Consider the following 14,971-nt stretch of genomic DNA (forward strand, 5'->3'; position numbering starts at 1 on the left):
GTCAAATCATTTTTTCTTAAATATGCAAAAGTAAGGGACAAGTCAGTCAACTACTAAGGCTGGAACAACCTTAGCAACATTCACGAAATTTCACTTTGATTAATTAATGGGCAAGAAGAGAGAGATTGCGACAACAACAAACTTGTTTCTAACACTTGTTGACCACCACTTTATACACCTGAATGTTGATCTCTTTGGTACATTGCCTTCAATATAACACATAACTGTGCTTATCATACTTCTAGTTGTGGAATTATTAGTTTTAAATTAAAAATGACTCAAATGAATGAGTACTGCCCTGTTGGATTTTAGCCACAGCATTAGCATTCTATTTTCAACTGATAATGGCATGTCTACTACAGAAAACATGTTTTGTATCATTGCATGATTTTTCATATGTTACTCATGTTTCTTTGAGATCTTCTTATGGTTCTTGTTACAGGTAGTGGCCTCTGTGGTCATGCAGTTTTTGTTTCATGGGTCTTCTAGCAACTAAATAGCTTTCAGGAGATTTATGGATGCCTCTACACGTGCCACACAGCATCTAGCAGATGTCTGAGGACAGGTTTATAGAAAATGGGTTCACTGCTTAAGGAGTTCAAATGTTTCTTCGAAGCATAGATATTGTGGACCTTTATAAGGGTCTGAATGTTATATACAGCTCACTTTCAATCTGCATGGGTGGGATTCCTCAGTCTTATTAATAAGTTGGTTGGACCTCACGCAGAGAATTACACATGTTGGATTTGGGGAAATACGGAAGCGTCCGATCCCGCCCGTCTGCTTTGACCCATGACATCACAAATATGGTGGAAACAAAAACAAACACACACACTTTCCACAAGAAGCCTAATGACAATAACGGGACAAGCGCGGGAAATGGGGTGTTTTGGGAGGGGGGCAAACGAAATATAAACAAATTTAGACGCCTTGCGTAGCTACAACGTGTAAGTGAAGACAGCCATGCATGAATACCCACCCACCTCCCCAGGGGTCGTAACCCCTGCAACCCATAGAAGATAAAGATGCTTCTGTAGCTGATTAGTGTTTTTTGTCTTTTTAAAAAAAAATCTCACGGGATAGAACGAACAGATCAGAAAGATAAATATAATAAACTAAAACAGAAATTGGAGGAAACAGATAATTAAAATAAGTAATAAGTGTTTTTAAATTTAAAAAAAAGAACCTCACGAGATAGAACGAACAGATCAGAAAAGTAAATAAAATAAGATAAAACAGAACTGGAGACAGCCACACTCAAACCAAACTCCGCGCCGTCATGACGTCACACACGACAACACCCTTACGTCACGGGTCAAAGCCGACGCGTGGGATCGGATGCTTCTGTCGACCCGGATTTGGTACTGTCTGGTTTCTATCTTTATATCTGGCACAATTAAGTAAATTAGGCCATATTCTCAGTACAGCTGCCAGTGAAGTGGTTTTGTAGATCACCACTCCACGCAATTTGACAGAAAGATACCAGGATATCAAGCCTGATATCATAGCAAGATGAGCCTGAGAGGGGTAACTACTGCAATAACCTGCTTTAGTCTCTCCCCACTGCCATTTATGAAGCTTCCTGCTCCTAGCATATGGCTTTAAGTTCTATACTTGAATGAGTGCCCTTAAGTAGTTCACACTGCCCCATTTTCTTCTTTATCCCAGCAACATACACTGGGGAAACATTTGGTATATCCATCTCACACACCTACATAACTCACAAAACACCAATGAACTACCACCCTGCCACTACTGTTGTTTGTTAACACAGCGCATGGAATATTGACACATCCTGAATGAAACTGATTGTGATAGATCCATCTAAGAGAAACGAGCAAAAGCTGTACCATAGTGATCATTAAGTGCTACAATTGTTTTTTTCTGTTTAAGGACTCTACCTGAATTCCAATTTAAAAGGCAAATAGGTCTATCTCTAGGTACTAAAGTCAGTGATAAGGCCATATATATTGAGTCATTCCGACAGAGAGAGAGACAGAGAGGGTAAGGGGGGGGGGGATATGAAAAGGGGAGGGGAGTCTGCTAGGTGTGAATGAGGCTACCTCTCGTGCTACAAGTGAGGGTGACAAGGGGCAGATGTAGAAAGTGTTGTCTTAACCCATCCTGCATGCAAGAGGGCAAGCTAATGTGGGGGCTTGCAGTCTGAATTCAGCTTATGGCTCATATCAGTCTGATGTGTTTGGTATCCACAAGAAATAGCAGGGTGTGTACATGATTTATTTATGCAGTTTGCGTGGGTGCGGATCAACCAAAGTTTGTGGTACCACTCATCAGCTTTGACCTGTGATGTGGCTGTTGGTTGATTGATTTGGGGGAAGGAACCAAACAGTGAGGTCACCAGTCCCATCGGATTTGGGAAGGAAGTCGGCCCTGTCCTTTCAAAGGAACCGTCCTGACATTCACCTGAAGTAATTTAGGGAAATCATGGTAAACCTAAATCAGGAGGCTGGATGCGGGTTTGAACCGTCATCCTCCGAGTACAGTGTGTTAGCCAATGCACCACCTCGCTCGGTAATGTAACTGTGTTATTGTGTGTGACATCAAGGTGGTGCAATGTATTTGAAATGGATCGTGTTTACAGAAGGCATGTTTGAGTATGTGGTGGCATTCTCTAGTGTGCGACATTTATGTTTCTAAGATGTTTTTGAGTGCTATTAGTGACTCACTGAACTCCTTGATTGCTGTTTGTCAGCACAATATTGAGAGCGTTCCTGGTAGTTTGTTAAGAAGTTATTCTGGTGTTGGTAGTTGTGGACACTACATTCATTTTTGGGTTTGTTTTTTATGGTTTGGTATTTAATTTTATGTTTCGTTTTTTGTTAGTTATGGATATGACAAAGTTCACAGGCCACTATGGGGGATGACATATAACAATTAAAATTCCTACAGTTATTCCCTTTAACTGATGAACATGTGAAATGTTACAATTAGCGAGCAGGTAGGAGAGTGACCAAACTTGCTGCATCTCAGACCAGAGACCAGTTCATGAGACATTGTCGGGGCTCTGTCTGGAGGGGTTCTCGAGTTCAGAAGTCTCGACTGGCCGTTCAAGAGATTGTGTGGATGACATATTATTTTTCCTACCACTAGATTGCTAGATTTGTGTGACAGCTGACACTTGTTGGTAAATATGTTTTTATTTTCATTTTTTTTATTTTACAGTAGTATATATGAAATGTGTGTTTTATGTATGATCCTCGTATATCAAAAACGGTGTTAACACAATTTTTTATGATTTTTTGGGTGGTGGTTGTTGTTAGTAATTCTGTTATGTTGTGGTCGGTAGATATCATACAGTTTTTTTTACCCACAATGCTGAGGTTACATTGTCAGTACTAATTGTAAGGGCACATTTTGGTTTGTTGAACTGAGGGCTTCATTTTAGCTACACAAGTTAAATTAAGAGCTACATATTAGAATCATCGAGTTAGGTGTGTTTTGTGGTATTATGGATTTTGTTTAACCTGTACAGGTCAACTGAAATTTCTGGTACTGGGTATTGTAACTAAATACGAGTTTGTGCTATTGTGGACTGTGTGTGTGTGCTACATAGGTCGAATTTCTGACACAAGACTTTTTAAGTTGTAGTTTTGTTGATTATTGAGGATATCGTGAGCTTGATTTTTATGTTACCATTTGTTTTGGTATGTCTTCAATAGTGGAATTGTCTTATATTTATTTTGTATCCACCCAAAAACCCCTAACTCCCACAGTTGTCACGTTTGTTTCATGTTATTTTTACAATTAAATCTTAGTCATATTATTTGTGTCTGTGTGCGTAATAAGCAATGCTATGGTCGCCATATTATATAAGCTTGAAATAAGTGTGTCCGCCACCTTGATGATGTCCCAGGTCAAGGCCAACAGGTAATAGCACAGTCATTGGTTTTACCTGAGGGTGTTTCTTGTGCTACAAGGGAACATTCTCTCTCTCCGTTCGAACAGGCCTTGGAAGGCCCAACAGTACTGACCAGCCACCGTGTCATCCTCAGTCCATAGGCATCACTGGAAGCGGATACAGAGGGGCATGTGGATAGCACACCACTCTCCTGGTCATATGTCAGTTTACGAGACCGGAGGTGCTACTCATCAATCAAGTAGCTCCTCAGTTTGCCTCACAAGGGGGTGAGTGCACCTTGCTTGCCAACAGCGCTCGGCAGACCGGACGGTACCCATCCACATGCTACCCCAGCCTGACAGTGCTTAATTTTGGTGATCTGATGGGAACCAGTGTTACCACTGTGGCAAGGCTGTTGGCACAAGGGAATATTCCCACATGTAAGTTACAGATCTTGATGAAACTTGGTGGGTAGGTAGAGGAGTCAAAATAATGCAATACATATTTTATTTGTTTTTGCCCAGATTCACTTTTAAGGGGTAAAACACACCCCGAAAGGTAATTTGGTATAGTAAGTTTAGAGGGAATAGCTTTGAAACCACGAAATATAAAAAATGTGTTTGACATAAAAACTGAAATGTAATTAATGTTCTTGGAATGTGTATAGTCAACTTTTGTAATAATTTTAAATTTCGCAAAATACACCATAATCATTAATTATTTTTGAAAAAAAAGCATAAATTAAGCTTTGATGCAACATCCATCTATATATAATAAAGCACGTTTCTGAAAAACCAGTTTTGGAAAATAATACGTACACAATGTGCTGTCACAGCATTTTCAACAAACATAATTAAAATATCTAATTGTTCATTATGATTGTAATTATATGTTTGACTCACTTCTGTTTTAAGCCTTACACTGTTATCTTATTTTTTAGTTTAAAGTTTCGCAAACGAGTAGGCCTATTCTGTTAACTGAAAGTCAAACAAATATAAATTAAGCTTTCATGCCACATCCATCAATATATGATAAAGGACGTTTCTGAAAAACCAATTCTGGAAAATAATAGGTACACAATGTGCTGTCACAGCATTTTCAACAAACCTAATTAAAATATCTAATCGTTCATTATGATTCTAACTATATGTTTGACTCACTTTTGTTTTAAGCCTTACACTGTTATTTTATTTTTTAGTTTACAGTTTCACACATGAGTATTTCGTTAACTAAAATTAATAACTAACTCATTATTATGATATAATATCATGCTTAAAACACATTTTTTTACACCATGCATATAGAACGAATTAAATTTCTTCACATAATACACAGAATAGACAACACAATGTAAAACAGGATTCACAAATTGTGCTGGGTGATTCTCTAAATATCCATACTTATATTATACATATTTCAGTGCATTGGAAAACCTTGTCGAAGAAAACATGAAGATTGACTCCATAATCTTTCAGCAGAACTAGATCTGAAAATACTTTCACAAAATTCTTGCAATATCAAATACCGTGTACATCCCAGCGGCTTTCCTTTTCCCATTGGGCCTTTTATTAACACCAGGTGAACAAGTTCCTTGTCAAAACTTCCTGGCAGATTAAAACTGTGTGCCGGACTGAGACTCCAACTCGGGACCTTTGCCTTTCGCAGGCAAGTGCTCTACCAACTGAGCTACCCAAGCACGACTCACGCCTCGTCCTCACAGGTTTACTTCTGCCAGTATCTCGTCTCCTACCTTCCAAACTTTACAGAAGCTCTCCTGCGAAACTTGCAGAACTAGCACTCCTGAAAGAAAGGATACTGCGGAGACATGGCTTAGCCACGGCCTGGGGTATGTTCCCACGAAAGGCAAAGGTCCCGAGCTCGAGTCTCGGTCCAGCACACAGTTTTAATCTGCCAGGAAGTTTCATATCAGTGCAGACTCCACTGCAGAGTGAAAATCTCATTCTGGGAACATCCCCCAGGCTGTGGCTAAGCCATATCTCCACAATATCCTTTCTTTCAGGTGTGCTAGTTCTGCAAGTTTCACACGAGAGCTTCTGTAAAGTTTGGAAGGTAGGAGACGAGATACTGGCAGAAGTAAAGCTGTGAGGACGGGGCGTGAGTCATGCTTGGGTAGCTCAGGTGGTAGAGCACTTGCCCGCGAAATGCAAAGGTCCCGAGTTCGAGTCCCGGTCGGGCACACAGTTTTAATCTGCCAGGAAGTTTCATATCAGTGCACACTCCGCTGCAGAGTGAAAAATCTCATTCTGGAAGTTCCTTGTCCTTAGGTACAACACTCAGAATGGGGAGTGTTTGGACAAAGAATTTGAAAATCTCTTTTAAAGCCCCAAATGTTCCTGTGACACCATCAAAATCTGGTAAACTATCGTCTGACCACATCAAAAGATATTTGGGCAGAAGTTTTCTTTCCCTGTGTGGGAGAAAAAACTGTATTATGTTAGATTTTCAGGGTGGTCAATGTGAAAGAACTGTCTTGAGCATTACACCTGAGGACAAAGAAATCATTTATCTGGTGATTCCAAATAACTCAATGGGACAGGTACAACCATTTGCTGAACAAGGCATTTGATGTTGGAAGAACATGAACAGCAGATTTTTGGAAAGAGTTCTATTGATTGATTATGATATCAATCTCGACTTGAGAAACAATATAATCAAGCTGCAGTCACTAGTATATAATAAGTTCTCTTTGCGAAGGTTATCCAATTAACTGAAATATGCCTGATACATATCAGGATATTTAGAAGATTGTCCACACAATTTGCAAATAAGGCTGAATTTTGTTTTACACTGTGTTGTCCATTGTGTGTGTTATGTGAAGCAATTTTATTAATTTTATGTGTGGGATGTGTATAAAGAAATAAAGAAATTAAAAGGCATTATATTTTAAGCATTTCTTATTATTCTAATAGTTTTGTATCATAATAATGAGTGACTTATTGTTTCATGTCAACTAAATATGTATATATGAAATGGTAAACTGAAAAACAAACAAAAAAACAAGAATTGAGAATGTAAAATAACAATTTAAAACACAAAACAAAAATACGTAAAAAATAATTAGAATGACAATGAACATTTAAGTATTTTAATTAGGTATGTTGAAAATACTGCGACTGCACATTGTGTATGTCTTTCTTTCCAAAAATGGTGTTTGAGGAACCAGCTTTACAGCACATGGATTGAGGTGGTGTGAAAGCTTCCTTAATTCATGTTGTACCTCCAAAGTTTCCAATTTTCAAAATTAATTAATGGTGGTGGGATATTTTGTAAAATCTTAAATTATTACAAATTTTGACCATACAGCTTTCAAGAATGCTAATTTCATTTCAAATTTTATATGAAACACAGTTTTCTTATATCATGGTTTCGAAAATATTCCCTCTAAATCTAATATGCCAAATTACCTTTCATGGTATGTTTTACACCTTATAACAGAAATTAGGCAAAAATGAAAAAATATACAGTGCATCATTTTGACTCCTCTGCATACCCACCAAATTTAATCAAAATCATTTATTTACACCTGGAAATGTTCCATTGTTAGTGCGCAAGCTATTCAACTATTCTCAAGCACCCAAGACCCATGCTGATTTAAGAAAGTGTTTCACCTACATCGACATACACAGTCCGTAAGCCAATGAATGGTGTATGTGGTGGAGGATACCTTGTACCACTACTAGTCATTTCCTTTCCTGTTCCACTCACAAATAGAGTGAAGGAGAAATGAATGTTTCTCCTTATTATGCCTGAATATTTGGCAGAGTGTAACAGTTTGTTCTTTGAGTTTTATGCATTTTTATACCTTCAGTTGGGGATAGAAGATTATTTACAATACATACATACTCTGTGTGTCTTAATCATTCAGTAATGCTACCAAAAAAAGAGAAAGTTTTCTGTAAGTGTCTGTGTATCTTCTGGTGATGGAATGCTTTCTCAACTGATGAATATTTGGCATAATAAACCCCTTACGTACTGGGCACATTTGGTTTTAAGTCTCTCGCCACGCCCAAAGTTACTCTCAGAGCTGTTCCATTTGGATCTACTTAGCAAATTCAGAATTCATTTCTACAAAGTCTTAGATTGATGTTTACATACTTTTAAACAAAGACATTTGACAACTGATTGCTGCATGATGTTCATTCACCACATGGCCAACAGTTAACTTGCTTAAAATTTGCAAGTATTCCACATTATATACGCAATGACAGACAGTTCCTACTTTCTTTACCTTATAACATATCACTGTCACTTGCATGTTCATTTTAAAACAGGGAAAATATATTAGAAATGAATACACTTGCAATAATTAGTTCCTTTATTTCTGGAATGGTGTTCCCTGATCAACTTATTGAGCTGTCAGTTCTGCCTCACTCTTCGATTCTGAATTGGTGACTAAAGAGTCTTCTTCTAAAGCTAAAAGATTTTACATCCAGATGACTACTCTGCCCTACACAGTTAAGTACCAGGTAGTGAGTTCATCAAATCACATTCAAGCTATTTCTCTACTGTTTCACCCTCAAAAGGCAAGCAGGAAATACTCAATATGAAATCTTATCCTCCCTTGTCAGAATCTGACTCTGCGTACACAGTCATTAGGCACTTAAACCTACGATGCATCATACATGATTTAAAAAAACAAATGAATCCTAGTGAAAACTCATCGACGAAAAACACCGTAACAGTGCACATCTTAACACAACAATAATTAATGTCATTTAGCCAAGTGGTCATTGTTTTTTATGCAGAATGCACTTAATTTATTCATGAATTTTAAGTTGAATTGGGAGAAGCATGAGAAGGAATCTACATTCTCACATATAACACTGCCCGCAGGTAAAGGCATGTTGTTGAGGGACTGAGCTTCATCTCTTTCAGCTAATACCTCCAATGACAGAACTGGCAAGCAACAGTAGCAAATAAGTATCTGAAATAGAAACTATTTTACAAAGAAACACTGCTGCACAATGGTAGACTACAGATTGCTGCATCATAAATTTTTGGTATCAGAAAGTCAAAAAATAGAAAAGGAAGGTTGAACAATGGTGCTAAGGTTGTTCATATGCTGAAACAATTTTCCGCTGCAGAGGTTTGTAACTGCTGAAACAGATTAGCTGTTTGTCTGAAGTCTTTGAAATTGCATCGACTGAGGAGTAGGAAACTGATGCACACGAGTGCAGACGATACTGGGGATGTCAGTGTTTGAATCCACAATCAGTACCAAAGAAAATGTTTAGCTCTGAATACTTATGAAGCTGACATTCAGGTGTTCACAGTGAAAATAAGTGTATTTCCACTTGATCCAGCAGAAATAATCTCACGGGTGATTTAATCATAGACAGCAGTTGTGATGGGAAGGTGGAAGACTGCTGTCACCACTGAAAACATAATAGTGTGGTCTATGCTGTAACTGGGATGACATTAATGATGATGATTAATTTCCATTTTGGAGGGAATTAATTCATGCAATTTCTACATACTGATAATTGCTAATTTAAAAAAGGTCATGTTGGTATCTTAAAATTTGTATCTGTTAAACTGATGACAATTTGGAACATTTTAGAATTTGTTTAAACACTAAAATCACAGCGTTTTCAAAACATACAGTAATACTACTATAAAATGCACCCCGCCGTTGTCATCACAAATTCCCAAACTGTTTCATGTTACAGGGCTACTTTTCAGATGAGGTATCAATCACTATGCTCAGTAGTTTGTCATGATGAGTAATTACACAATTAATTTAATTTTCATGTTTCAGATTCAGATACATAAGGGTTCTACACAAAATTTCTGATGCTACACAATGGAGCAACTGATGAGTCAAATACCAAATGTATCAATAACTATCCTTTAAGCAAAACCGCGAAAATTTACTTATGAAAAATGTGTGTACAAACAACACTCAACAAAGAGTGCAGACATACGTACACATCAGTGTAAAAAAACATGTTTCTATGTGCGAAATGTCATGGCTCTAATATACAGGCTGCTATACATCACATACAAGTGTGACAACAATTCCACTATTATGTATTCACAGGTTGATTGCAATTGTGAGGTCATTGCAGTGGTACTCTGTGATTATAATTGAAAATAAAACATTTTGCACTCCTATGTTTGGCATAAAGAAAATGTTTTACATTTTGCCAATCGAAAAATCACACCCAAACAAATGAAACACCAAATTTTGTTCATGTAAGGCTAATAACACAGACAACAATTCATCGGGAGGTCAGCCACTATTAGCCAAGAAAATGTAAAATACAGGTGTGCTAAGTATGAATCGTTAACTTAATATTAAAAATTACTACTTCACAAAAAACATGAATACTCACTTTCCAAGTAATCTTCTAAATAAAGCATTGTCGGTCTTGTTTGCGATCCTTTGGTGAAGTGATGAAGCTCTTCTGAGGGTCACTAATATTTGCAGCAGCTTTATATCGCAAGATTTTCCACGCAGCAGAATTCGCTTGAACGGATTAAGTGGAGTAAAGAATTAGCATTTCACGCGCACTCCCGACACCGGTAAACATGACACCACCCCAACGTCAGTTCGCCACAAAGTTGTCATTTTCGTACACTACTGAATATTGTCCACACATGAGTATATTATAAGTTCCATGATATATTCCTGTTAGCAGTCGGATTCACAAACACGGTAATGATATATATTGAACCACAAGCTACGAGGATCATACAAACACACTTCCAAAACACGTAAAGAGAAGGCACGTCTGTGAACTAAACTTATATTACAGTTCGTTTACTCAAGTAAATAATAATTCCCCGCAGCTAGTTTTATTTCGTACATTCCCAAACATGTAAATATTTTTTCAAAAAGCACATAGTATTCCATGATTTGAAAATGAAGAGACTAATAAGTGCCGTACAGTTCGCCTACAATGATTTATCGGGCTTATAACATATTAACGAAGGTCTGGTAAAGGAAGATTAACTTCCTTTACACATTTAAATGAAAACGCTGTATTCCCAATTCAAACAAAAACAATTCAAACATTGTCGCTGAAGATAGTTCACACATCACTAATATAAACACGAAATTTTATGCGATAAATTATCGATCATATCAATACACTCAGAACTTCTATTATAATAATCGTACAAAACTGGGTACTGCTTGCAACAATGAACTAAAAATATAACTGCCCTCTCACTTTAATACTTTTATTTCTCGAGAAATACTTCAGACTGTAGTGTATGGGTTAAATAAAGAAACAGAAATGTATTGGCTTTATAAACGTTAATGTACAGTTAAAAGTGCGTATTAGCTACAGTAAGATAGTACTAGTAGTAGTAGTAGTAGTAGTAGTAGTAGCTTTATTCATCCATAGATCTCTTTTTACAATGATATAGGACATGACACAGTATTTACACGTTTAGAGCAATTAAAATTAACTAATTCTTATACATATACATTGACAGACTACTAGTTAGAGACAATAATTAGATTTACTCGTGGTGTACAATACTTCTTTTACAAATAACTTATTAAATAATGTAATGCCACACTGTTCACTCATATCTCACTATCAGTCCTTCGCACACTATACACACATTGTTTCACCGTAAGGTCACAGAAATATTCTGTGATCTACCTAAAGCTATCGATTCAGTGAACCATGCATTACCCCTCCACAAATTATAGATGTACGAAATCGGGGACACGGCCTTAAAATGGTTTAGCTCTTACCTGTCAGATAGGAAACAAAGAGTAAGTTTAACTTCAAATGGAATCAATTATTCCTCAGACTGGAAAACACTCCCCCAAAGAGTCCCACAAGATTCGATATTGGGTCCCTATCTGTTTCTTTTTTACGTAAATGACCTACCACTTTCTACTGATGTTCATTCAGTCTTATTTGCTGATGATACATCAGTTGTAATTGAAAATGAGGAATCTGAAAGTATTCCAGAAAAAACCAAAAATACTTTAGAAAAACTCGAATCTTGGTTCCATCAAAACGGACTAAAACTGAATGTTACTGAAACCAAAATAATGGAATTTGAAGCTAAATCAGCAGAAAGGATTGAAATAAAGACAACTTGCAATGATCAGGATATAACACAAGCAAACCAAGTCAAGTTTTTAAATCTTAAATCTTGATAAAATTTTAAATTGGAGGTACACATAGATTACTTAGCAAATAAACTGAATAGCTTGGCATTTTGGGTGTGTATTTATTCAGGTGCCACAAACATAGATACCAGAAAGATACACTGCTACTTTGAGTCAGTTACTCGTTATGTTATAATCTTCTGAGGAAATTCAGCAAATATCACTAGCTCCTAGTTAAAAAATTTAACAATACTACCTATCCCCTCACTTTACATACACTCCTGGAAATTGAAATAAGAACACCGTGAATTCATTGTCTCAGGAAGGGGAAACTTTATTGACACATTCCTGGGGTCAGATACATCACATGTTCACACTGACAGACCCACCGGCACATAGACACAGGCAACAGAGCATGCACAATGTCGGCACTAGTACAGTGTATATCCACCTTTCGCAGCAATGCAGGCTGCTATTCTCCCATGGAGACGATCGTAGAGATGCTGGATGTAGTCCTGAGGAACGGCTTGCCATGCCATTTCCACCTGGCGCCTCAGTTGGACCAGCGTTCGTGCTGGACGTGCAGACCGCGTGAGACGACGCTTCATCCAGTCCCAAACATGCTCAATGGGAAACAGATCCGGAGATCTTGCTGGCCAGGGTAGTTGACTTACACCTTCTAGAGCACGTTGGGTGGCACGGGATACATGCGGACGTGCATTGTCCTGTTGGAACAGCAAGTTCCCTTGCCGGTCTAGGAATGGTAGAACGATGGGTTCGATGACGGTTTGGATGTACCGTGCACTATTCAGTGTCCCCTCGACGATCACCAGTGGTGTACGGCCAGTGTAGGAGATCGCTCCCCACACCATGATGCCGGGTGTTGGCCCTGTGTGCCTCGGTCATATGCAGTCCTGATTGTGGCGCTCACCTGCACGGCGCCAAACACGCATACGACCAACATTGGCACCAAGGCAGAAGCGACCCTCATCGCTGAAGACGACACGTCTCCATTCGTCCCTCCATTCACGCCTGTCGCGACACCACTGGAGGCGGGCTGCACGATGTTGGGGCGTGAGCGGAAGACGGCCTAACGGTGTGCGGGACCGTAGCCCAGCTTCATGGAGACGGTTGCGAAAGGTCCTCGCCGATACCCCAGGAGCAACAGTGTCCCTAATTTGCTGGGAAGTGGCGGTGTGGTCCCCTACGGCACTGCGTAGGATCCTACGGTTTTGGCGTGCATCCGTGCGTCGCTGCGGTCTGGTCCCAGGTCGACGGGCACTTGCACCTTCCGCCGACCACTGGTGACAAAATCGATGTACTGTGGAGACCTCACGCCCCACGTGTTGAGCAATTCGGCGGTACGTCCACCCGGCCTCCCGCATGCCCACTACACGCCATCGCTCAAAGTCCGTCAACTGCACATACGGTTCACGTCCACGCTGTCGCGGCATGCTACCAGTGTTAAAGACTGCGATGGAGCTCCGTATGCCACGGCAAACTGGCTGACACTGACGGCGGCGGTGCACAAATGCTGCGCAGCTAGCGCCATTCGACGGCTAACACCGCGGTTCTTGGTGTGTCCGCTGTGCCGTGCGTGTGATCATTGCTTGTACAGCCCTCTCGCAGTGTCCGGAGCAAGTATGGTGGGTCTGACACACCGGTGTCAATGTGTTCTTTTTTCCATTTCCAGGAGTGTATATGTGATGGTGGTGTTCTTATATAAAAATCAACATACACTAGACACTTTCCGTTTTGACCACAACTACAGCACTCGCCACAGAGATAATATCAAAATTCCAACACATCGTTTAAAACTTTATGCCCAAACCCCAAATGAGGTAAAAAATTTTCATAAAAATTAAAGGCAGTAATATATTTCAGATGGAGCTTGGTTCACTGAAAAGGCAGCTCTTTACTCTTCTGGTGGAAAAGTGTTAGTGTTCTGTCGAAGAATTCATAGAGGACAGCTTCACAGTCTGAACACAGGGATTGTATTACATGTATTTTTTATGTACTTGTGTATCTGTAACTTAGAAATGTAAAATATAATGTAAACTTTTGTATTCCTCTTAAAAATAGAAAAAATTTCTTTTGGTAAACCTTGACATGTTTCCTGTACATCAAATCAAATGATTTGAAAATTGTAGGTAATGAGATGAATAAATCACATATCATTCACTACACACACAAAAACACACACACACACACACACACTGGTGATCTCTGGGCCGTTTTCTGTACAGCAACTTCTCCATTGCTATCCTGAAAAACTGAGTCAGCATCCCTCTATAATGAGTGAGATGTTTAGCTCAGAAAGAGGAAGAGGGCTTAGTATTGTGCTATGCGTAGCTTGGGGCTAAGTTTTTCTAGAAAAAGAAAAAAAAGCATAGTGTAAAAGTGTTATATGGAATGTTGGATGTTTTATATTCATTATTATCATTTATTTGTATAACATTTTTTTTATCAAATCCCTACTCTGTTTTATCTAAGTAGCCCTTAAATGTATAAAATGTATTGCATAATAGGTAGTTTTTAGCTATCTGTATAAATAAGTAAGTTTTTGCAACCTCTTTAATCTCTTTTGGTAATTTATAGTACAGTTTTATTCCCTGGTAGAAAATGCTGTTTTGAGTTTTATATTTATTTTTTCTTGGTAAATGTGAGTTGAGTCTAGCTCTTGTTCCATGGTCAGAGACAGAGCTGTTTGTGCAGTAATTACCAATGTTACTTTTGATGTGTACAACTGACTGGTAAATGTATTCACACGGAGCTGTTAAAATCTCCAGTGTTTTGAATAGATCTTTATAATGAGCTCGACTAGTATTTTTGGTTATTATACTTATGGCTCTTTTCTGGAGTTTGAAAATTGTGTTCATATTTTGTGCATTTTTCCCCAAAACAGAATGCCTTAGCTATGAATTGAGTGTACATATGAATAGTATGTAACTGAAAGACACTTTGTGTTACGCACTGATAATAGGATTCTAAGAGTATAACATGCTGATGGCATT

General features: G+C 38.5%; 1 protein-coding gene across 2 annotated transcripts in view; it reads right to left on the reverse strand.

The window, feature by feature from the left end:
* LOC126470634 (inhibitor of growth protein 3) overlaps positions 1 to 10,887 on the reverse strand; it is a 215,375-nt gene extending 204,488 nt beyond the window's left edge. Inside the window, exon 1 of one of the 2 annotated variants that reach the window (XM_050098612.1) lies at positions 10,216 to 10,887. Coding sequence is in view for 1 of the 2 variants with exons in the window: in XM_050098613.1 (XP_049954570.1) it covers positions 10,216 to 10,243 (28 nt within the window). In the remaining variant the exon portion in view is untranslated. The remainder of the gene's footprint in view (positions 1 to 10,215) is intronic. The other variant, XM_050098613.1, reaches the window with a different exon arrangement.
* Positions 10,888 to 14,971: the final 4,084 nt, after the last annotated feature.

This window comes from Schistocerca serialis, chromosome 3 (genome assembly GCF_023864345.2).
Source record: "Schistocerca serialis cubense isolate TAMUIC-IGC-003099 chromosome 3, iqSchSeri2.2, whole genome shotgun sequence".
Lineage (NCBI taxonomy): Eukaryota > Metazoa > Arthropoda > Insecta > Orthoptera > Acrididae > Schistocerca > Schistocerca serialis.